This window comes from Apodemus sylvaticus, chromosome 7, assembly GCF_947179515.1.
Source record: "Apodemus sylvaticus chromosome 7, mApoSyl1.1, whole genome shotgun sequence".
Classification (NCBI taxonomy): Eukaryota; Metazoa; Chordata; class Mammalia; order Rodentia; family Muridae; genus Apodemus; species Apodemus sylvaticus.
In genome coordinates, this window is record NC_067478.1 from 73,267,168 (window position 1) to 73,289,390 (window position 22,223).

Consider the following 22,223-nt stretch of genomic DNA (forward strand, 5'->3'; position numbering starts at 1 on the left):
TCTATTATAAATAAGGTTGCTATGAACATAGTGGAGCATGCATCCTTATTAATGTTGGAGCATCTTCTGGGTATATGCCCTGGAGTGGTATAGCTGTGTCCTCAGGTAGTACTATGTCCAATTTTCTGAGGAACGGCCAAACTGATTTCCAGAGTGGTTGTACTAGCTTGCATTCCCACCAGCAATGGAGGAGTGTTCCTCTTTCTCCCCATCCTTGCTAGCATCTGCTGTCGCCTGAGTTTTTAATTTTAGCCATTCTGACTGGTGTGAGATGGAATCTCAGGGTTGTTTTGTTTGCATTTTCCTGATGACTAGGATGTTGAACATTTCTTTAGGTACTTCTCAGCCATTCAGTATTCCTCACTTGAAAAACCTTTGTTTAGCTCTATCCTTTTTTTTTTTTTTTTTTAAATAGAGTTATTTTGTTCTCTGGGTCTAACTTCTTAAGTTCTTTGTATATATTGGATAGTAGCCCTCTCTTGGATGTAGGATTGGTAAAGATCTTTTCCCAATCTGTTGGTTGCCATTTTGTCCTTCTAACAGAATGCTTGCTTAGCATGTGTAGGGTCCTGAGTTTGAGTGTTAATGTTAAAAATGTCAATCTTTTCTACTGAAATCCCTGAGTCTTGGAAATATTGTAAGAGCCAGGTATGGTCAGTAACATCAAGAAAACAATATTCTCCCAGACACAACAAGGCAGCTGCACTTATGACCTCACAGCAATGTGACAGCATTCATAGGTTTGTATTGAGCTCTATCCAGACTAAAATCTCCATAGGGTGTTGCAGGGAGAGGACATGAAATTCTATTAGTAGTTCAACAAGTTATGGCATTTGGTGGCTTCTATTTAGGAGAGGGAGAGTCAGTTTTTTAAAAAAATGATGTAATAATATTTCCTTAATGAAGTCAAAACCTTGATAGGCCGGCCTTACTCACAAGACTAGCTGGCCAACCCAAACTCAACTCCATGGTCAAAGAAAAAACAAGAAGGAATCCCAACTTAGGTGTGAAGGGATAGGAAGTTGTCAATGGGAATTTCATATATTTTATGAAATTCTTAAAGATTTAATAAGTATATATTACATATATTATATACATGCATTAATTATGCCCAATGAATGCTACTGAAAAGATTTTAAAAGTTACAGTTAATCTTTGCCAATCTTATAATAATAATATGCCATTATAAATCTAGATTCTTTTTAAGCCAACTTTTTAAGAGTTGTATCTTCAAATTTTCTTGTAAAGTCATTTAAAATAATTATAAATTATTTATATCTCACCATTTGATACAATGTTGTGTAGGGATGACTTAATCAGTGTTTCTGTCATTTATAAACTCTGGCACAAAGTTTGTATATTCAGGTTTTCATAAAACGAATATATTTCAGGAAACAAAATTGGCTGAGAAAATGAAGAAACAGAGGTGTATGTACTAACTTACATTTTGCAAACATACCAACACACACACACACACACACACACACACACACACATACACACACACACTTTGATATTTGGAATTTAGATATTGTTTCTATGTTTGTGTGGCACATTAATAATAACTGCTACTTTCTATAGGACTTTCAGACTTTTAGGAAGAATGTAAGAAACCCATTAATTGTCTTTATCATTTCTAATTAATTATATTTCTTGGGAACAACCTTGTCCTTTGCATGTTTTGATAGGATCCTCTTAATGAATGAGGAAGGGAAGTAAAAAAATTAGTGATGTGCAGATGCTATTTTAAATTACTTATAACCTGGGGTTTAAGAATTTGCAGCTTGCAGTACATTTATTTAATTATAATTGATTTTAGTAGTCTGCATATTTAATTTGTAGAAATTGATGAATGTTTACTTATGCTTATACCTTTGAAACCATCACTATAACCATGATTCTCGACACAGTGACTGCTACTCAAAGTTCTTACATTCCTCCCCACAACCATCCTTCTGGCCCTTCCTTTTTGTTCTTCCTCTAACACTGTATCCCCTTGTCTAGTCTTTTCCATTGTTGATGATTGTGCTTTCAGAATTTTATATAAATAATCCTGTGTTCTTTGTTTGGGAACTTTCAACAGCACAGTTGTGAGTTCGAGGCCAGCCTGCTCTACAGAGTGAGTTCCAGAACAGCCAGGTCTACACAGAGAAACCCTGTCTTGGAAAACAAAACAAAACAAAACAAAACAAAACAAAACAGCACAGTTGTTTCTAGGTTCATCCCTGAAGTATGTGTCGTAGTCTATTGCTTTTTCAGCTTCAGTAGTAGCTTATTTTGTACAGACAGCACAATGCTTGTTCATTCATTGCTTATAGATATCTAAGGCACTTCTAGTTTTTATTCTCATGGTTAAAAGTCACATGAATATTTCTTAGTATGGCTGTTCCAAGAATTGAAGTCAGGACCTTGTGCTTTCTAGGCAAGTGTTCTACCACTGAGCCAGATCCACAGTCCTTCGCATGTGTCTGTGTGTGAACATGTGTTTTTATTTTACTTGGGAAAATCTCTAGTAACATTTTGTTGATAATATTTTCATATCTTCTATAGCCTTACTATTGCTCTTTTCATTTTAGAGAACAGTGTTGACCTCTCAATATATCTGTGAATTTTTTTTAAAGAAAAGTTTGAGGCTCTTTCACACATTCTCTTGTATTAGATTCAGTGTATCTGGTTTTAGGTTGAGGTCTTTGATCCACTTGGACTTGAGCTTTGTGCAGGGTGACAAATATGGATTGGTTTTCATTCTACATATAGACATACAGTTAGACCAGCACCATTTATTGAAGATGGTTTCTTTTATCCACCGTATGTTTTTTAGCATCTTTGTCAAAGATCAACTGTCGACGTGCGTGTGTCTTTACTTCTAGGTCTTCGATTCTGTTCCACTTATCGACCTGTCTGTTTCTGTACCAACACCATATGGGTTTTTTATGGTCTAGAAAAAAATAGAATAAAATTATATAGGCAAGATATTACAAAACACACTGAGTATTAAATAATCTAATCATCACTAACTCCAAAAAGTTGAAGAAGTTCTTTTTGAGAACTAAATGCAGAAGCCATAAAAATTACACTAGAGGCCAAATTAGCAAATTCATGGTTCTGAGATTATTCTTAGTGTGCTTTCCTATAATTTAATTAGAAAAAAGGTGAGAATTGTATCTTGGGTGTTCCAAGCTTCTGAGCTAATATCAACTTATCAGTGAGTGCATATCATCTGTGTTCTTTTTTAATTGAGTTTCCTCACTCAGGATGATATTTTCTAATTCCATCCATTTGCATGTGAATTTCATGAATTTGTTGTTTTTAATAGATGAGTAGTATTCCGTTGTGCAAATGTACTACATTTTCTGTATCCATTCCTCTGTTGAGGGACACCTGGCTTCTTTTCAGCTTCTGGCTATTATAACTAAGGCTGCTATGAACATAGTAGAGTATGTGTCCTTATGACATGCTGGGGAATCCTCTGAGTATATGCCCAGGAGTGGTATAACGGGGTCCTCCAGTAGTATTATGCCCAATTTTCTGAGAAATTGCCAAACTGATTTCCAGAGTGGTTTTACTAGCTTGCAATCCTACCAGCAGTGGAGGAGTGTTCCTCTTTCTCCACATTCTCGCCAGCACCTGCTGTCTCATGAAGTTTTGATATTAGCCATTCTGACTGGTATGAGGTAAAATCTCAGGGTTCTTTTGGTTTGCATTTCCCTGATGACTAAGGATGTTGAACATTTCTTTGGGAGCTTCTCTGCCATTCAATATTCCTCAGTTGAAAATTCTTTGTTTAGCTCTGGACTCATTATTTTATTTTATTTTTCTTCATGTGTTAATTTTTTATTATTATTTTCTTTTTTATTCGATATATTTTTTATTTACATTTCAAATGGTTTCCCCTTTCCTGGCTCCCCACTCCCTGAAAGTCTCATAAGCCCTCTTCCCTCCCCCTCTTCCCCCATGCCACCTTCTCACTTCCCTGTTCTGGTTTTGCCCTATACTGTTTCACTGAGTCTTTCCAGAACCAAGGGCCACTCCTCCGTTCTTCTTGGACATCATTTGATATGTGGATTATGACTTGGGTAATCCAAGTTTCTAGGCTAATATCCGCTTATCAGTGAGTGCATACCATGATTGAAGGCTATTGTGAAGGGTGTCATTTCCCTAATTTCTTTCTCGGCCTGCTTATCCTTTGAATATAGGAAGGCTACTGATTTGCTTGAGTTGATTTTATAACCTGCCACTTTGCTGAAGTTGATTATCAGCTGTAGGAGTTCTCTGGTTTTTTGGGTCACTTAAGTATACTATCATATCATCTGCAAATAGTGATAGTTTGACTTCTTCCTTTCCAATTTGTATCCCTTTGACCTTCTTATGTTGTCTAACTGCCCTAGCTAGTACCTCAAGTACTATATTGAAAAGATATGGAGAGAGGGGGCAGCCTTGTCTAGTCCCTGATTTTAGTGGGATTGCTTCAAGTTTCTCTCCATTTAGTTTGATGTTGGCTACTGGCTTGCTGTATATTGCTTTTACCATGTTTAAGGATGGGCCTTGAATTCCTGTCCTTTCCAAGAGTTTAAGCATGAGAGGACGCTGAATTTTGTCAAATGCTTTTTCAGCATCCAATGAAATGACCATGTGATTTTTTTTCTTTGAGTTTGTTTATGTAGTGGATTGCATTGATGGATTTCTGTCTATTGAACCATCCCTGCATCCCTGGGATGAAGCCTACTTGATCGTAGTGGATGGTTGTTTTTATGTGTTCTTGGATTTGTTTGGCAAGAATTTTATTGAGTATTTTTGCATCGATGTTCATAAGGGATATTGGTCTGAAGTTCTCTTTCTTAGTTAGATCTTTGTGTGGTTTTGTATCACCGCAATTGTGGCTTCATAGAAGGAATTGGGTAGTGTTCCTTCTGTTTCTATTTTGTGGAATAGCTTGAAGAGTATTGGTGTTAGGTCTTCTTTGAAGGTCTGATAGAATTCTGTACTGAAATCATCTGGTCCTGTGGTTTTTTGTTTTTGTTTTTGTTTTCGTTGGAAGACTTTCTATGATCCCTTCTATTTCTTTAGGGGTTGTGGGACTGTTTAGATGATCTATTTAATCCTGATTTAATTTTGGTATTTGGTATCTGTCTAGAAAATTGTCCGTTTCCTCCAGATTCTCCAGTTATGTTGAGTATAGGCTTTTGTAGTAGGATCTGATGATTGTTAGAATTTCCTCAGTTTCTGTTGTTGTATCCCCCTTTCATTTCTAATTTTGTTAATTTGGATACTGTCTCTGTGACCTTTGGTTAGTCTGGCTAAGGGTTTATCTATCTTGTTGATTTTTCTGAAAGAACCAGCTCCTGGTTTTGTTGATTCTTTGTATGGTTCTCTGTTTCCATTTGATTGATTTCATCCCTGAGTTTGATGATTTCCTGTCTTCTACTCCTCCTGGGTGAATTGGCTTCTTTTTGTTCCAGAGCTTTCACTTGTGCCGTTAAACTGTTAGTGTATGCTCTCTCCCATTTTCTTTTTGGAGGAACTCAGGGCTATGAGTTTTCCTCTTAGCACTGCTTTCATTGTGTCCTGTAGATTTGAGTATGTTGTGCCTTTATTTTCGTTAAATTCTAAAAAGTCTTTGATTTCTTTCTTTCTTTCTTCTTTAGCCAAGGTGTCATTGAGTAGATTATTGTTCAGCCTCCACGTGTATGTGGGCTTTCTGTTGTTTTTGTTGCTATTGAAAGCCACTCTTACTCCATAGTGATCTGATAGGAGGCATGGGATTAGTTCAATATCTTTATATTTGTTGAGGTCTGTCTTGTGACCAATTATATGATTGATTTTGGAGAAGGTACTATGCAGTGCTGAGAAAAAGGTATATTCTTTTGCTTTAGGATGAAATGTTCTATAAATATCTGTTAAATCCAATTGGTCCAAAGCTTCAATAAGTTTCACTGTGTCCCTGTTTAGTTTCTGCTTTCCTGATCGGTCCATTGAGGAGAGTGGAGTGTTGAAGTCATCTACAATTATTGTGTTAGGTGCAATGTGTGCTTTGAGCTTTAGTAAAGTTTCTTTTACGAATGAGGGTGCCCTTGCATTTGGAGCATAGATGTTCAGAATTGAGAGCTCTTCTTGGTGTATTTTTCTTTGATCAGCAAGAAGTGTCCTTCCATGTCTCTTTTTTGATGACTTTAGATTGAAAGTCCATTTTATCTGATATTAGAATGGCTACTCCGGCTCGTTTCCTGAGATCATTTGCTTGTAAAATTGTCTTCCAGCCTTTTACTCTAAGGTAGTTTTTGTCTTTGACACTGAGGTGTGTTTTCCTGCATGCAGCAAAATGTAGGGTCCTGTTTCCTTATCTAGTCTGTTAGTCTATGTCTTTTTATTGGGGTATTGAGTCCATTGATGTTAAGAGATATTCAGGAATAGTGATTATTGCTTCCTGTCATTTTTGATGTTATTTTTATATTTGAGTGGTTATCTTCTTTTGAGTTTGATGAAAGAAGGTTACTATCTTGCTTTTTCCAGGGTATAGTTTTCCTCCTTGTATTGGTGTTTTCCCTCTATTATGCTTTGTAGGGCTGGGTTTGTGGAAAGATATTGTGTAAATTTGGTTTTGTCATGGAATACCTTGGTTTCTCCATCTATTGTGATTTTGAGTTTTGCTGGGTATAGTCATCTTGGCTGACATTTGTGTTCTCTTAGAGTCTGTATGAAATCCGCCCAGGATCTTCTAGCTTTCACGGTCTCTGGTGAGAATTCTGGTGTGATTCTGATAGGTCTTCCTTTATATGTTACTTGACCTTTTTCTCTTACTGCCTTTAATATTCTTTCTTTGTTTAGTACATTTGGGGTTTTGATTATTATGTGATGGGAGGTATTTCTGCTCTGGTCCAGTCTGTTTGGAGTCCTATAGGCTTCTTGTATATTCATGGGCATCTCTCTCTTTAGGTTAGGGACGTTTTCTTCCATAATTTTGTTGAAGATATTTGCTGGCCCTTTAAGTTGTAAATCTTCACTCTCATCTATGCCTATAATCCTTAGCTTTGGTCTTCTCATTGTGTCCTGGATTTTCTGGATGTTTTGGGTTATAAGCTTTTTGCATTTTGCATTTTCTTTGACTGTTGAGTCCATGGTTTCTATGGTATCTTCAGCATCTCTGAGATTCTTTCTTCAATCTCTTTTATTCTGTTGTTGATATTTGCATCTATGACCCCTGATTACTTCTCAAGGTTTTCTATCTCCAAAGTTGTCTCCCTTTGTGATTTCTTATTTGTTTCTACTTCTGTTTTTAGATCCAGGATTGTTTTGCTCAGTTCCTTCATTTGTTTGTTTGTGTTTTCCTTTAATTATTTAAGAAATTTTTGTGTTTCCTCTTTCATGACTTCTGCCTGTTGACTTAATTTCTCCTGCATTTCTTTAAGTGATTTTTGTGTTTCCTCTTTATTGGCTTCTATCTGTTTACCCCTCTTCTCCTGAATATCTTTAAGTGATTTTTTGTGTTTCTGTTTTAAGGGCTTCTAACTTATTCATGTTCCCCTGTATTTCTTTAAGAGATTTATTTATGTCCTTTTTGTGTTCCTCTAGCAGCATCATGACCAGTGATTTAAAATCCAAATCTTGTTTTTCTGGTGTGTTGGGGTATCCAGGACTTGCTGTTGTTGGAGAATTGGGTCCAGATGCTGCCATATTGCTTAGATTTCTGTTGGTAACTTTCCTACATTTGCTTTTTGCCATCTTGTTATCTTTGGCGTTAGTTGGTCTTGTTATCACTGGCTGGTGTTTGAACCTCCTATGAGCTTGTAAGGCTATTTCAGCACCTCTGCATGACTGGGTTTCCCCTGGTACAGATTGCTGATGTGCTGCCCTCCTCTTGGATGCCCTTGGAGTCCTAGTGTGACCTGTCCCAAGTTTTCTCTGTAAATCTGGTGTTGCCTGTTTTGCAGGACCTCTTCCGAGTGCTGATCCCTCTGCAGGGCAAAAGATCCCCCAACTGGGTTGGTGCACAAATGGCCCGCCTAGCTGTCCAGGCCCTGAGTCCAGATAAAAGCCTGACAGGCTATGCCTGAGGGATGATTGCCTCGGGCTATGTCTGCTAACTGGTTCTGTCAGGTAACCAAGATGGCAAGTTGTGCTGCTGCAAGTGCTGGGCAGTCTGCTGGGCAAATGACCTGCGGACCGGGTTGGAGCACAGATGGCCCACCGAGATGCCCAGGGCCTAGGTGCAGGTAAAAGCCTGCCAGCCTTAGACCCAAGTGATGTTAGCCTCGGGCTATGTCTCCTTGCTGGTTTTGTCTGTTAGATCTCTCTGGCATCCAGTAGCCAAGATGGCGGAGTGCCTCTAGTAACTGGCTGGCAGGAGGCAGAGGTCTAATGGCGCTTCAGTGTGGTAAAAAGCACTGCTACTCCTCTGTACGTAGCCTGGCTGGCCAGCGGCGGTGGCCAGTGGTAGTGGGTGCAGGACCTGTCTGGTCCCAGTCGCTCCCTGGCTGGGTTGGCACGCAGATGGCCCTTGGAGCTGCCCAGGACCTGTGTGCAGGCAAAAGCCTGCCAGGCTTATACCCAAGCGATGTTAGCCTCAGGCTATGTCTGTTAGCTGGCTTTGTCTCTCTGGCATTTGGTAGCCAAGATGGCGGTGAGCGCCCCTGCCAGTGCTGGAGAGTCTGTCAGGCAAATGACCCCCAGACCAGGGTGGAGCACAATCGACCCACTGAGCTGCCCAGGGCCTGTGTGAGGCAAAAGTCTGCCAGGCTTAGACCCAAGAGATGTTAGCCTTGGGCTATGTCTGCTAGCTTGCTTTGTCTGTTAGATCTCTCTGGCTTCTGGTAGCCAAGATGGTGGTGTGCGCCCCTGCAAGTCTGGGCAGTCTGCAGGGCAAATGACATCCTGGCCGGGTGGGCACACAGACGACCCACTGAGCTGCCCAGGGACTGGGTGCAGGTAAAATCCTGGCAGGCTTAGACCCAACTGATTTTAGCCTTGGACTGTGTCTGCTAGCTGGCTTTGTCTATTCTCTCTGGCATCTGGTATCCAAGATGGCGGCACGCGCCCCTGCAAGTGATGGGCAGACTGCAGGACAAACGACCTCCTGGCCGGGTTAGCACAAAGATGGCCCACTGAGCTGCCCAGGGCCTGGGTGCAGGTAAAAACCTGCCAGGCTTAGACCCAAGCGATGTTAGCCTCGGACTATGTCTGTGTACCTGGTTCTGTCAGTTCTCTCTGGCGTCCAGGAGCCAAGATAGCAGAGTGCCTCTCTTAACTGGCTGGTAGGAGGCAGAGGTCTAATGCGGCTTCAGTGCGGTAAAAAGTGCTGCATCTCCTCCACACGCAGCCCAGCTGGTTGTTGGTGGCCAGTGGTAGTGGGTGCAGGACCTGCCTGATCCCTGTTGCCTTGGTTCTGCTGGTGGTGGCCCTCTTCTCCCCACTTGCAATTGTTTTCTTCTCCTTCCCAAGTGGGACTGAGGTGTCCTCACTTGGGCCCTTCAGCTTGCTGACTGTAGTCCAGTTCTGTGGATGTATCTCGGGTATTCTATACTATTTTTTTTGGCTAATATCTACTTATTTGTGTGTGTGTGTGTATGTTTATATATATACACATACATACACACATATATATGTATGTTTGTATATATGTATGTACATATATACATCTATGCATGTAAATATGTATGATTTTATTTCTTCCATATACATATATACAACTTGTAAATCTGATGGACCATATAAATTATGTGCTGAACCATTTGAAGAACTGTCAACAGTTTTTTCTAAAGAAGTTACAAAGGTTTTGTTCTTAGGTCTCTTTTATAGCTTAGCCTTTGTCTCATTTAGTTTGAAATTCTTTAAGTTCATTAGTTTTTATGGGATTTGAATTCACGATAATCTATTCCTTTATGAAATGACCTTCTTTGTTCCTAGTGATAGTTTTTGCTCTGAAATCTGGCTTTCACATGAATCTCTTCTTTTTCTAAATAATTCATTTTATTATTTTTTATTTTAAAATTTTTTTCGAGACAGGATTTCTCTGTTTAGCCTTGGCTGTCCTGGAACTCACTCTGTAGAGCAGGCTGGCCTCAAACTCAGAAATCCACCTGCCTCTGCCTCCCAAGTGCTAGAATTAAAGGTATGAGCCACCACTGCCCAACTTCTTTTTTTTTCTGAAATGAATATATAATTGCATAATTTCCCTCTTACCTTCACTTTGTATAGCCCTTCCCAGTCATTCCCCATTTGCTCTCCATCTCAGGTTTTCTTTATCTTTATTATTTATTTACTTTCAAAATCTTTTAATCTATATTTTTAAGTTTCTTCTGAGAAACACAGTTGGATGTTGCTTTTGATCTAGTTTGACATTCTTTGCTGGTTAATTCGTAATATTTAGACTATTTACATGTAATAGGATTTGTTTACAGTTATCAACTTACTATTCATTTTCCCTTTCACTTGGGTGTATACTGTTCTTTTCTTTGCTTTTAAACATTCTGTTTTATATCCTTTGTTGGTTTATTAACCATAAATCTTCACTTCATTATTTTAGTTGCTGTTTTAGGGTTAGTAGGATAAATCTTAAGTTACTCATAGCATTTATTAATTGTTAATTCTCAGGCAAATTATTGAATTAGAAAATATCTTTAGGTTATAAAACTATCTTCAGAAGTATAAAATTATGTCTAGTCTACATTCTTATTATGTTCCTATTTTAGCATAATATTCTTGTTTTATTTTTAAGGAAAATATTTGATCTGCATGTGCTTTTATTTGGGCATTCAGGTGAAATTTGCATTTCCTCATGGATATTATCTGTTACTTAGAAACTTGACAATTTGTCATACAGAACAGTCTGGTACAGAAGGGTAGACATGGATTGTTGTTGGATTTCATGGATCAGTAATTAAGCCCTTGCCTTCATGCGCCTTGTAAGTTATATTGCTAACAGATACTTAAGCCTGTATTGGATCCAGTTTTTCTGATTCTAGGTGTGTGTGTGTGTGTAGCTAGTGTATTATTATCATAGAAAGAAAAAATATTTGTTAATGTTTCATGAGTCTACCCCCCTCTTTTTTTAAATAAAGTCCATGGCAGAAGTTCTCGCTAAAAAAGAAGAGCTAGCAGATCGTCTAGAAAAGGCCAATGAAGAAGCCATCGCCAGTGCTATTGCTGAAGAAGAACAGTTAACCAGAGAAATAGAAGCTGAAGAAAACAACGACATTAACATTGAGACTGACAATGACAGTGATTTTTCTGTGAGCTTTTTAATGTTTTTGAATCTTGAATAATAGTAAAATTTGTTGTTGTGGTTTAGATAATGAGCAGTGGCAAATCTTTCTTTTATCATTACTGCTTACAAAATATTTTCATATGTGATGTAGTTGATAAGTAGAAAGTTGTCATTGTCATTTTACAAATCAAGAAATTGTGTCTATCAGAAAGGAAGAACCCATTATTCTTCAGACTCTAATGTCTAGGGACTGAAGAACGTATTCTTGTTTTGTCCTACTAATGAATAGAGAATGACGAATTTTACTAGTGAATAGAGAATGATGAATTCTACTAATAAATAGAGAATGACAACTTGCTTTGCTGCTAAGTCCTCGAGTACATGTATTAATGGAGGTGAATAAAACAACCACAAAATTTTATATTTAATTTCTCTCTATTAATTACTACCAAGTAACTTTTAGTTCCAGTGTATGCTTTGTGTAAGACTAGTTTACTTGTTTTGACATATAATTCATTGATTCCTTTGAATGGCTACTGAACTCTTAAAATACATAATCTGAATATTTTAACCTGGAAATTGCGACTGCATATGAGATGTAGTTTTGCTTTTGTTTGTTTGGTTCAGTAAAGTTTATTAGAAGTTCATAGAATTTGACACATAATTCATTTTTAAGTCTATAATGTTATGTGCAAAAATAAGTTTGTTTTTTTTGTATGTGTGTGTGTGTGTGTGTGTTTTATTACATTCTAGGCCAGTATGGGCAGTGGGAGTCTATCTTTCTGTGGTATGTCTCTGGACTGGAATGATGTTCTCGCAGATTATGAAGGTACTGTATGTATAATGTCTTTGAATATTTGGTTTATAGGCACAGTGGGAGATACTAGATCATCTTATATGCAGTTTTTAGGTAAAAGTAATTTGAGGTAGAAATGCTTTAAAAAGTCTTTTTCCTATGGAGATAGCTCAGTCAGTAAAGTGCTTGCCTTATAAGCATGAGGCCTGGAAGTAGTTCCCAAGCCCGCAGTACATATGCTAGCCATGGCTGTGTGTGCTTATGTCCCCAGCACTGGGGTGTGGAGCCACAGATGTCTCTCAGCTTGCTGGCTAAGCAGCAGAGCCTGATGGGTGAACTCCCGGCCAGTGAGAGATCCAGTGTCAAAGGACGTGGGCAGGCTTTCTGAGGATGACACTGGAGGACAAAACCTCCAGTGCCCACATAAATATACATACATGTGTATTAAGAAAATTCTCAAAAGTTAGCTTTAAAGAACTATAGGGCTAAAAAATAACAGTTTTCTCATTTTATTTTATTGTCCTCTGTCAGCTCGTGAGTCGTGGCGTCAAAATACATCCTGGGGAGATATTGTAGAAGAGGAGCCTGCTAGACTTCCAGGGCATGGAATTCACATGCATGAAAAGCTTTCTTCACCATCTCGTAAAAGGTCTGACATTTGAAAATTCACTTGAAATGATTGATAGTAAGAAATCTTGATTCTGTTTTCGGTATCTTCTATCAGGACATTCCATATCTATCGAAAATGACATGCACTAAGGAGAAATGATCTTGTATACATTGAGACATTTAGAGTCCACAAATTCCTGGTTTTAGCCTTGTCATGTGAAATACATGTGTTTCTTATTCATTTATGTATATTAATAGGACAATTGCAGAATCTAAGAAGAAATATGAAGAAAAACACATGAAAGCTCAACAGTTAAGGGAAAAGCTACGTGAAGAGAAGACACTAAAGCTTCAAAAGCTCTTAGAAAGGGTGAGCATTTGCATTTTTAAAAACAAAATGATAATCAGAAGTTTGTGGATTGTTTTCAAATAGGGTTTTTTTGTTCTCTGACTAAAGGCCATAAAAATACATGCTTTAGAAAATAAAGGCAGTGTTCCAGGCTACCTTTTTTTTTTTTTTTAAGAGTTTGTTTTTCCTAAATAATCTAGTATATGGATATTTTGCAAGGTTTTTTTAAAGGTATACTTTGTCTTTTTCCATTTTGGCTGGGGGATTTCTTTGGGTAGGCCTGTCCAAAATATACAAGTACTTGTTAGGAGAGTTTTGAAGTTGAAATTATTAGGCTTGTTTTGAGTACCTGCTTGTGGGGTACCTGCCCTGTTCCCTGCTCTGGCTTAGATTTTTTGCTTCTCTGATTGTAGCTGCAGTCATCTCCCTTAGCCTCAGATGTATAAGCCCTCAGTTCTTGTCACTAGATACATGCATGCCACCAGTACTGTAGTCTGTGTAAATCACCCTACTGTCATATGTGTACTCAAGCCCATTCCAGTGCTGTGTGTGCCACTTGCCTAAACTGTGACCCCTATCATTTCCTGCCCTGACCCTTATTTACTAGCACATGTACTGTTTAGCACAGATGTGCCATTGTGGAGGACAGCATCCTGCTTGGGTACTGCAAGTACCCAGAATCTTTTGTACCTGGTAAACACTGGTAGCTATTGATGTTACTCACGACAGCCCCCCGACTGCCATGCTATACTGCATGGCTCTAGACCCAGAGTGTATCTACACCATGCTTTGTGTGTCAGTATATGTTTCTATTTGCTTATCCCCAGTAGTGCTTCTAAACCCATATCCCTGGTGATGGTCTTCCCCTACTGAAGCCAGTTATTATACTTCTGGCAAATTGATTACTTTTAAAAATCAACCAGATAGCAATGCAGAGACAAAAAGAACCCCGAAATGAGAAAACCCTAACTGAATCATAGGAACATAATAAAACCCCAGCAACTGACTCAAACACTTGAAAATCCACAAGTGTTTTTGACAAAGTATTCAAATTAGTTTCTCTTTGAAAGTCTGTTGAAGTTATGCTATCACTGATATCTCATTATAAGTTCATCTTGTGAAATGTACATAAGAAGACTCCCTGAGACTCTTGTAAAATTTACTTCATGCCATTAGCTTCATTTATACACTAACAAACTGTTATAACTGGAGCACAGGAATGCTAGGAACTTCTCAACGTTAACAGCTGTATGTGTCCTCATCTTTGACTTGAGATATGTGCTACTTTTTGTTCTAACCAAGGTGTCAGCTGCTTGGGTTTTTTGTTTGTTTGTTTGTTTGTTTATTTGTTTTTTGTTTTTTAAGGAACTGACAATATGAAATGACAGGGAAATGGGACACTACTCATAGTGGTGACCATTTCAGGAAACACATTTAAAAAATGCTCAGGTAGGTGAAATAGGACAATAAAACTGATTGATTATGAGACATATATTATAGAAGCTAGCCCAGGAAAAGTTGTTAAGACATGGTTTGAATTTTACAACTGTTGGAACTTTGTGTTAAGGACATAGGAGGCTTTGGTTGAATTTGGAATAGAATTCAAGAAATTAGAAACAATTATGCAATGTTTCTTTTCAGCAGAAAATATGTTTACTTGGGAAAGAAAACATCTATTTTGGAACAGAAAGGAAATCCAGATTTATCCATAGTACAATTTTATTATCCTTTCAAACCTCATTTGTCACTGATTCTGTTGAATCTCTTGCAAGTATTTGAGTAAGTGATATATATGGTATTTTTTAAAATAATTTTGATTATTAGTTTAGTCTGAAATTCCCTGTTTTTTATACTAATGGGTGAAGAGATCAGTTTATCTAGCATACATAAGACACTCCTATTTTGTAAAACCTTTTGTTCTGCAGCTCTTGTTTCTCTAACCACAGCACTTGTTTCTCAGAGCATATCTTTACATTTTTATATTTTCAGCCTTTCTTCCATGGAGTAGATATGTTAAAATGCATAGAATTCATGTATAGGAACACGATGGGACTTCTTTTGGAAAAGAGGTGAAACTGTATTATCAACCAACCACAGTGAGAAGGCTGAGGGTGTAGCTCATATAAGTGCTTGAGTAGCATCTAGGATGTCTTTGTTTCCATTTTCAGTAACTCCCTCCCTCAGAGGAAAAAGTGAGCACCTTAAGTGATCCAGTTCCAATTTTCAGCCCTTTATTAAATTAGACAGTTATGGGCTGTCTCATATATGCAGGTGCTTAGTTCCAATAGTGACATTTTCTTGGAGCTGCTTTCTCTGATGCAGTAGTTATACTATTTCATTTAAAGTTTTTTGTTTAGTTTTTTTTTTTTTACATTTACTGTCATTTAGACTTTTAATTTAACTGTCCCGATCCACAGGACAGTCAACGGAGTTCCCTGGACCACCTAAGAGTGAATGGGGGACAAGAGACACAAGAGACAGACAGCAAGACAGGATTCTGATCAAGCTGTCAAATTTTACTTTCTCACACACAGCAATATAAAGGAAAGCAAGCAGGATGTAGGGAGGGAGTATGAGGGACAAACTCCAGGGAACAGTCTCTCAGGGGGGCAAGCATTGTCTCTAAACATTGGCTCTAGGGACTAGTCTCTCAGAATTGTCTCTCATCTCATGGGAAAGATGACTGGATTTCAAGGAAGCTGACTAGCTAAAATGATCATGAGGAGGTGAATTGGAAAGAGATTGCTATGGTAACTTAACTGCAGGTGAGCTCTGTTGTAACCAACTCAGGTGAGCTCTGTATGTACTGACTACCTTGCTACTTTGCTAACCTGAGAGCTAGTATTTTTCCTTCTAAAAGCAGGCTTGAGCATGTAAGATGGCTGAAAGGAGGCGGTTTTGAGATCTATGTGAGAATGGCTCCTGGCATTTAACATAATATTTTTATTGATATTTTTGGCAATTTTACATCTTGCATCCTGATCATACTCATTTCCCACCCTTTCCATGCTCCCCAGCTTTGTGATCATCCCCAAACCTCCCAGTCCCAATTTGTGTTATGTATATACTCACTGCAGCATTGTGATACTCTTAGTAGCATTTCTCCTAAATAGAACTGAGTCATTCCCCTTTGATACCCCTGCCAGAAGGCATCAGTTGTTGGCAACTACACTTTAGCATTTCTGTCACACTTCCTAAGAGTTCTTTTTGATGACTTTATGTTTAGGCTGCTACTTTTTCATTGGAGTAAGGGTGGGGTTTGTAACATAAGCCTTCCATGTCCCTTTTCTCAACTGTACATCTGCAATCATTGATATCATTGCAGAAGTAGCTTCTTTGTTCTTCACAGTCAGCTGGAGCCTAGATCATGAGCCTTCACTTGATTTCTGGGAACAGTGCACACCACAAACATGGCCCCCTGGTGCAGTAGGTTCATGGACTCAGACAAGACCCTTGGCAGCAGCACAGACCCAGATATCACCATAGACTCAGGTGGCAGTACATGCCACTTGTATCAGTATGGCCCCTTGCAGAAGCACAGGTGGTTATGGACATTGAATATCAACACAGACCTAGCTGCAGTAGAGCCTTGAACCCAGTCATGGCCCTAGGCATGGATCTGAATATCACCATGGCCTCAGGTGACAGTGCTTAGCTCAGTATAGTGCCCAGTGGCAACACAGCCAGCAGCCCAAACCACAAACATCCTCATGTCCTTTGGTAGTAACATGGGTCATGAACATCAGCACATACTCCAACTGAGATAGTACCTCAGACCCTGAAACTGTGTGTGTTTCTGCGTGTGTGTGTGTGTGTGTGTGTGTGTGTGTGTGTGTGTGTGATGTGTCTGGAAGGTTAGAGGAGAACTTGTGAGAGCAGGTTCTCTTCTTTGACCACATGGGCTCTGAAAACAAATTCAGGAAATCATGCTTGAAAGTGTGCTTCTTCACTGAGCCATCTTGCTGGTTCTGTTGTGACTTTTGAGTCTGACTACTTTCTATTTACATAACTGCAAAGACTTTTCTGGTCACCATCGCTGGAATAGTATTTCCAGATGTAAATACAGTATTTTTTCTTTAAGCTTAAACCAATATATTGAATTCACTGGAATGGCAGGGATACAGTTAGCATCATTTTAGTCACATTATTATTTCCAGCTCAGTGGCTTCATTCAGATGAGCACAATTTGCAGCCACTGAGTCCAGCTGCTCTGATGCTAACTGGCATCATTAAAACCCTCCCAGTGTCCAGCCAGTTTTGATCCTTTTTTTACTTTTATTTTATTCACATTTATAGCTTAATCTAAGCATGCCTATATTTTTCTTTTTCTTTTTTTTTCCTTTTTTAAAATTGGGCATTTCATTTATGTAAATTTCAAATGTTATCCCTGTTTCTGGTTTCCCCTCTGGAAACTCCCATCCCATCCCTACTCCCCCTGCTTCTATGAGGATACTCCCCCATCTATGCACCCACTCCCACCTCTCTGTACTGGTATTCCCCTTCAGTGGGACATCTAGCCTTCTCAGGACTAAGGGCCACTCCTCCCATTGATGCCAGATAAGGCCATCCTCTGCTACATATGCAGGAGCCATGGCTCCTGGTTGGTGGTTTAGTCCCTGGGAGCTCTAGGGGATCTGGTCGGTTAATACTGTTGTTCTCCCTATGGGGTTGCAAACTCCCTCAGCTCCTTCAGTCCTTTCTCTAACTCTTCCACTGGGGTTCCCTGTGCTCAGTCCATTGGTTGACTGCAAGCATCTGCCTCTGTATTTGTCAGGCTCTGGTAGAGCCTCTCAGGAGACAGCTATATCAGGCTCCTGTCAGCAAGCGCTTCTTGGCATATAGTGTCTGGGTTTGTTGGCTGCATATAGAATGAACCCCCAGGTGGGGCAGTCTCTGGTTGGCTGTTTCTTCTGTCTCTGCTCCACTTTGTCCCTGTATTTCCTTCAGACAGGAGCAATTCTGGGTTAAAAATTTGGAGATGAGTAGGTGGCTCCATCCTCCAACTGGGCGCCTTGCCTTACCTCTGGATATGGTCTCTACAGGTTCTCCCTCCCCTTTGTTGGGCATTTCAGCTAATCTCATCCCTGTTGGGTCCTGGGAGCCTCTTGCTTTTCTGGCATCTGGGACTTGCTGGTGGCTTACACTCCCCCCTCCCCCCTTTTTTTTCTGTTTAGCACTTTAGAACTCACTAGAAACCATCTTTTGTGATTTAAGTGGCTTAGCATCTCTAGAGCTTAGGTTTTTTTTTTTTTTTTAAATTCTAAGTGACTTATTTTCTAGGACTATTAAGACTATATATATAGTATATTTGGTATAAGAAGTAAACATTTAATGCATATTATTATCTCAGGGCTGTAACAATTAGTCAAAGAACAAAATATCATGTCTGATTTGGCTAAATGTGAATTACAGGCCAGTCCTTCCTGGATTTGTAGTCACCTAGAGTTGGAGTTGACAGTATAAGTGATTCATCAGGTCTTTATGCTTCTGTGGCATAGAAGTAACATGGCCCACAGCTAGCTTAACATGTGTTTTTGCGTCCCTCTCTGTCTGTAGTTTCTTTTCCCACTTCAAGGCCAGCACAGTAGAAAGTGCATTTCCCAGGGAAAGACCAGGGGATTGTTACAGACCTTCAAGTCACTGTGCTTTTATTAGGTAGGGCCATCAGCCAAGTTCAAAGAGGTCTTATATTTTATGATTACGTGAGCCTGTTTTTCTTTTTCTTTTATCCATAGGAAACATACTAGTTTGTTAATGGGGTTCAGATCAGAGAACATAAATTTAGTATGTGAATATGATAATTACTAGTTTATTAATACTTAAGTGTGCCCTTAGCTTTTATAACAACAGCAACAACAGCAATAAAAAGATACTGTATTCATGAAAGTGAGTAAGTCAGGCATTAGAAAGGTTTGTATCTCCTTCATATGGTGACTGAACTAGTAGTAATTAGAGTTTGAGCTCAGGTTGTGATGGCTGAATTGGATGGCTGAATTGGATGCACTGCTTAGCTGTTTCCTGTCTGTGAGGAGGTAAGTGATACTGATATGACACCTGTAGAAACTATAAAGGGGAATGCTGGGTATATTTTTCCTGTTCAGTCCAACAAAAAGAAAATCAGGAGAATGTGATCAAATTAATATATTAGTGGAGAAATTCAGTAACAGACTTGCTCACTGAAGTACATTGAAGAGCCAAGATTCATAATCCTTCTACCTCTGCCCTGGGATTGCTGGTTATAGTTGTGTGTTATCATATTAAGCTAAAGTTAGCTCTCTAAATGAGAAAGGAATGACATTCACAGTGTAAGCAATAAACTAACCTAAGCGTAAAAAGTTAAAAATGTATACTGAAAATGGTGAAAGAAATCTATGAAAGAAAATAAAGAAGGAACAATGGAAAATCTTTTAATGTTCGTTGATTAGAAGAAATAATCAGTTGCAAATGTCTCTAATGAAGTCTGAGTGTACACTAATCTGTAGGCAGGGTGATGCAAATTTAAATGGCAGTTTCTTCCTTTGTGCATTTAAGAGAATGACAGTAATAGGTTCACCCTTGGGGACTGAGAGCCCCACAACAATAGGTTGTTTGCTAGCACACATCTGTTTTCTCTTGTGAAGTAATATGTTTGAAAATGTTCAGTATTCTTGGTCAGTGAGAGAATTAAGCAATGTTCAATTAGAATAATGTCCCATAGAATCCAATAGAATAATACCCAACTAGAGAGTTGGGAATTAAAACTACTTATGAGATTTTATTATATCCATGTCAGAGTAGGTGAGATTAAGAGAAGACTGACCACTTGAGATTGGATAACTCTTAGGGGCTCCTCCCTGGAAACGATTGGTTCTCTCTCTCACCAAGCATTTATTGCCTATAGCTCTTCATCTAGCGGTAGAGCCCTCTGTGATTTCTCACATCTGTGTTGGTATGTCAGCTGGTGCTGTAACTGTGCTAGTATAATTATTGACTATTGTTTAGATTTAGTGAAGACAGCCTTCCTCTCATCAATACAGGATACTTTCTCACAGCAAAAGTCCTCCTGTTCATCAGGTTGAGGGAGCGGGTAGAGGAGAAGGAGGAGAAAGACAGACAGACAGACAGACAGACAGACAGAGACAGAGAGAATGTAATAAATAACAAGAATCCATGAATTCATGAGGAAATGCAGTGAACATGGGAGGAGTTAGAGAACTAAGAGGGAGGAATAGAAATGCTAAAATATAGTTCTTGTGTATGAAATTATCAGAATTAAACTTTTTAAAAAGGCTGGACAACTAATGCTCATGATGATGTGGGGAACAGAGAATGTGCATGAACTTTAGGGGAAATTGTAAAATGTAGTAACTGTGGAAATTAGTGTGGTAGCTCCTCACCACAAACAGAGATAGATCTACTATGTGGACAGGTCCACAAAGGACTGTTTTCTATATATTTCAGATTCTGTCTGTAAAATAACAAATCTATTATGGTCTGCCAGGTGCTTAAATGGGGTACATAAAGCATAACTTTGGATAAGATAGATGAATGTTCAATATGTGATCACTTGTTTTTCTTGGAAAACCAAAAATAGACTACCTAGTGGTCTTTGCTCTGGTTTTGCAATGAGGCTTTCAGTCACATAGGGTTTAGGAGAACTTCTGTCAAACTCACTGCTGTTGTTCTTAGTTCCAAATTCATGTTTTGCTATCATCTGGAAAGCCCCGTTCTCTTCCAGATGTCCTTTTTATAGTCTGAGTGTCTTCACGTTGATCTGATGGTTTCCCTATAAAGTAATTAGGTGTAAAAGAGAGAACACAGGATAGTTAATATGATAGAAGCAATGAGGTCTTCATAGCGTCATTTTTTTGGTGTGTTGTTTGGATCACCAAGCTAACACAGTTGGGGGAGGACATTATACTACAAAATTGGTAACAATTGACTTTGATTATTGGGAGCAATGTCAGTGGCTGATTGCCTCACACATATGACAAAAGACACCCATTAGTTCTTGGACAACTAATGTGTACAGGTTAAGAGTCCTGTATTATTGTATTATTTATATTCCTGAAGAACAATGAATACAATAATAAAGATGGTTATAAAAATGAGAGAGGTAGCATTAGATCCTTCAGAATACAGGTGTTAAATTTGCTAGCAGTGGAGGACAATGTGACCTTTATTTTGTCTTAAGAGTTTGTCATTTAGAATAGATTGCATATGAAAAACAGTCTATTATGCCATGGAGTTCTCCAAAGTGAATGTTATTAGATGTTCTCCAGCATAGCCATGTCTTAATTTTAAATATGAATAAAAATTATGCAGTACAGTTTTGCATTAATAATATGATTTGTAAGTATTCATGTGAACAATTCATAGGTAGCTGAAATTTTTTGTATAGTGGAAATCCTCTGGTTTTAATTTAACCTTCCCTATGTATTTTCTAATTTCGGTAGTAATTACATTTTCTAATTTTATAATAGGTTCTTATTTTAACATTGTTCTAAGTAAATTGCTTCATCTGACCACAGTAACTATGTGGAGCACAGTAGAGGTGTTTACCATTTTACAGATATGAAAACTGAGTCTATAAGAATACAAATGGGTTTTAGTGTCACATGAGGATCCTGTTTAGAGCTCAGACTTTAAGGAGTGATTCTTAATATACTAATATTTCTGCATACTTGTTTATGTTATTCAACATATAATTATGGATTATAGATAAAATCCAGCTGACATGTTAATTGCTTTTTCTATTCATGTACATCTGCCTTCCTATTGAATCTGATATCCTGGGGGCATGGAAAACATTTTTACTTTGATTGTTTGAAATGTTAAGTATTTAAAGTGTTTTTCTTGATTATAGATTGCTTTATAGAAATACTAGACTTAGTAAAGAAATCCACCATGTATTAATTTACATTTCTCATTGCTGTGACAGATGCTGAAAAAAGAAACTTAAGGTTGGAAACATTTACTGTGATTCACAGTTTGTACACTCCATCATGATATAGAAGTCATAGTATCAGGAGCTGAGGCTGCAGTTCAGAAGAAATTCGTAGTCAGGAAGCAGAGAAATGTTAACATTCAGCTTGCTTTTTCCATTTTTTGGTCTGAGATGCCAGCCCATGAACTGCTGTGGCTCACTATTGTGTTGGCTTTTCCTGCCAGAGTTAACCTAGCCTTTTCCGCTGAGGTTTGGCTCTTAGGTGCTTGTAGACCTATTCAGGCAGATAATTATTATTAAATATCATGCACAGTGTCCATTCTGTCTCTTGGCTCAGTGTAAT

General features: G+C 38.5%; 1 protein-coding gene across 3 annotated transcripts in view; it reads left to right on the forward strand.

Annotated features, from left to right (window-relative positions):
- Scaper (S-phase cyclin A associated protein in the ER) overlaps window positions 1–22,223 on the forward strand; it is a 414,909-nt gene that overhangs the window by 93,992 nt on the left and 298,694 nt on the right. For all 3 annotated transcript variants that reach the window (XM_052188286.1, XM_052188287.1, XM_052188288.1), the window contains 4 exons: window positions 11,055–11,225; window positions 11,954–12,029; window positions 12,528–12,645; window positions 12,864–12,975. In XM_052188286.1, coding sequence (XP_052044246.1) covers window positions 11,055–11,225; window positions 11,954–12,029; window positions 12,528–12,645; window positions 12,864–12,975 — 477 coding nt within the window. The remainder of the gene's footprint in view (window positions 1–11,054; window positions 11,226–11,953; window positions 12,030–12,527; window positions 12,646–12,863; window positions 12,976–22,223) is intronic.